The 2332-nt window shown below is 36.8% G+C and overlaps 1 protein-coding gene across 1 annotated transcript in view; it reads right to left on the reverse strand.

Moving 5' to 3' along the window:
* Positions 1 to 2332, reverse strand: part of LOC104536609 (NF-X1-type zinc finger protein NFXL1-like) — a gene marked incomplete at its 5' end in the record, with an annotated part of 22657 nt that overhangs the window by 10154 nt on the left and 10171 nt on the right. Inside the window, one exon of the mRNA XM_010179274.1 lies at positions 791 to 895. Within this exon, the coding sequence (XP_010177576.1) occupies positions 791 to 895 (105 nt within the window). The remainder of the gene's footprint in view (positions 1 to 790; positions 896 to 2332) is intronic.

Below are 2332 nucleotides of genomic sequence, written 5' to 3' on the forward strand. Positions count from 1 at the left end.
GCTGAACACCTCACTTGCAAGACTTCTGGTTGCACAAGACATTTCTTGCAGAAGCCAAGAACTATGGGGAGCTGCAGCCTGTCTGGAAGCCTCAGAAGTTAACTGGGTCACATGGAAACATAGAATATTAGGAGTTGTAAGGGAACTCAAAAGATCATCCAGTCCAACCCCCCTGCCAGAGCAGGATCACCTAGACTAGGTCACACCAGAAAAATAATTTAAGCATCTTTTAATTAAGCCAGATAATGATTTTTTCCTTAAGTCATCACAATTTTCCAAGACTTCACATCAAATTGTGTTCTTCCCCTCATAATATTATATAGCTATAACAAAGTTGTTATGTTACTTTGTTCCTTATCTCTGTTAGAAGCTAAGGATGCCAGTGCCTGTACTTGCTTTTAGGTTTGCAGAGAACCGTAACTGATTGCATTAGTGCTCGTTCCACCTTACGTAATTATAAACTTTTGCAATATCGTCAGAAAAATCTATTCTTTCTTAAATCCCTCCAGGTCATCTGACTGTTCTCCCAGTGCAGCCACAAAAATTCAAGTATGCTTGAAGGTAAAGCTATTATACGTCAGGAAACTAACATTTCAGAATTAAAAGGATTTTATATTCTCCAGTGAATCTTTTAATATTGCAGTCCAGATCTTCAGCTGATGTGAATTGCTGTAGCTCTACCAGAGTAACTGGACCTACTCTAATCTGCACCAGAGACAATCCATCCATATTAGCCTAGGAACATGCAAAGAAAATACCTAATTCTCAAAACTGTAACTTAGAAATTTACCTTTTTCAGCCTCTTACAGAGACATCGGAGTTTAACCTTCTGGCTGCAGTTCAGAGGACAGCTACCCAAATGGCAGATCTCTTTACACCGGTGACCACAGGGCAACTATAAAGAATAAAAAGCACAAAGAACCCCCCCCCACACACACACAATAAATGATTGTAAAATTACAAATAATCTATGAACTGGTTTTATTTCACACACAGCAGCTTCACAGAAAACTCATTCAGCTTATCAGTTTTTCCCGTTGTGAAATAGTTGATTTTTCTTTTGTTTTTTGCAAATGTTTGCTTGTTATTTACAATATTTCAGTTCCTGTAGAATGATTTCTCTTTTATTGGCACAGCTTGATTAAAAACCAATTTCTCCTTTCAAATGTTTCAAGAATAGTCATCTCCACAGTAGTTTATGCAATGATTACCCTAGCTATCTGTATGTTGGGGGAATATGAGTAGATAAGGTAAAAAAAACCTGAAAACTGAAACTAAGCGTACTGTAGCAACTTGTAGATCAGAGTCAACAAAAGAAAGAGAGGAGAATCAGAAGCAAAAATACCACAAAATAAAATTTTGCATGGAAAAATTGTTAACTTTCTGTTAAGAACTTGATTGAAAATATACCTGTTCTTACACATACCCATAAGGAACCTCCACAGTAATGACTTCTCATTTTCAATTACATAACCCAATACTGTTAATAACCGAGGGTGGAATCTCACATAAGGAATCAAATCTCTTCATTTAGAGGTAGCTTTAAATCCCCAAACTATTTAAAATGCCATTGAAATGAAATTTCACCTCTTCACTGTGATTAAGGGATTAACGCAACTTGAAAAATGCAGTTAGACATACAATTTTAAGACAATTTTTTCACACCTATCAAAGATTGAAAATATATACATAATACATCACTTCATCCAAAAGAATATGAATACTACATAAGATAATTTTAAAAACCTGGTGTATACACTTCTTGTCAATTAGTAAGCCTGGATTCTCAGAAGTCCATTGGAACTGGCTCAACCCCTGAGCTAGTACCGTGAAACACACATCCAAACAGAATGCAAAAATTTCTGATTAAAACTCACAGAATAGATGCACATATTTTCATGTCCATGCCAGCCATAAACTATTACCACACTGACAGATACTTCTTGGTTTGGGCTTAGTTTTTTTAGCCTCCATTTCAGCACTTTTCACACAGGACTAGAAGGAACCTCTGAGTCATCATGTTCGTTCCTGAAGTCCAGTCCTATAGACAGGCAACTCCTGTGACCACTGTAGGACTGGATGAAGCCTTACCATAAACACAAAGGAGGTTGTTTCAGGAGCATGCTACAACGTGCGAGAGCTTTTTTCGAATTTCCTACATTTATTCTAGCCAGTCTAAACCCCCTAGTTCTTATTCTCATATAGAAATATTTCTCTACTGTCCTTTCATAAAAGGCTCTTTATTCCCATAGTATTCTCTTGATTGAATTGCAACCAGCTTCAATGTTTCTTGAATACAGTAGCCAGAACTGCACGTATTATTCCAAATGAC

The sequence above is a fragment of the Mesitornis unicolor genome, unplaced genomic scaffold, assembly GCF_000695765.1.
Source record: "Mesitornis unicolor isolate BGI_N332 unplaced genomic scaffold, ASM69576v1 scaffold33182, whole genome shotgun sequence".
NCBI classification, from domain to species: domain Eukaryota; kingdom Metazoa; phylum Chordata; class Aves; order Mesitornithiformes; family Mesitornithidae; genus Mesitornis; species Mesitornis unicolor.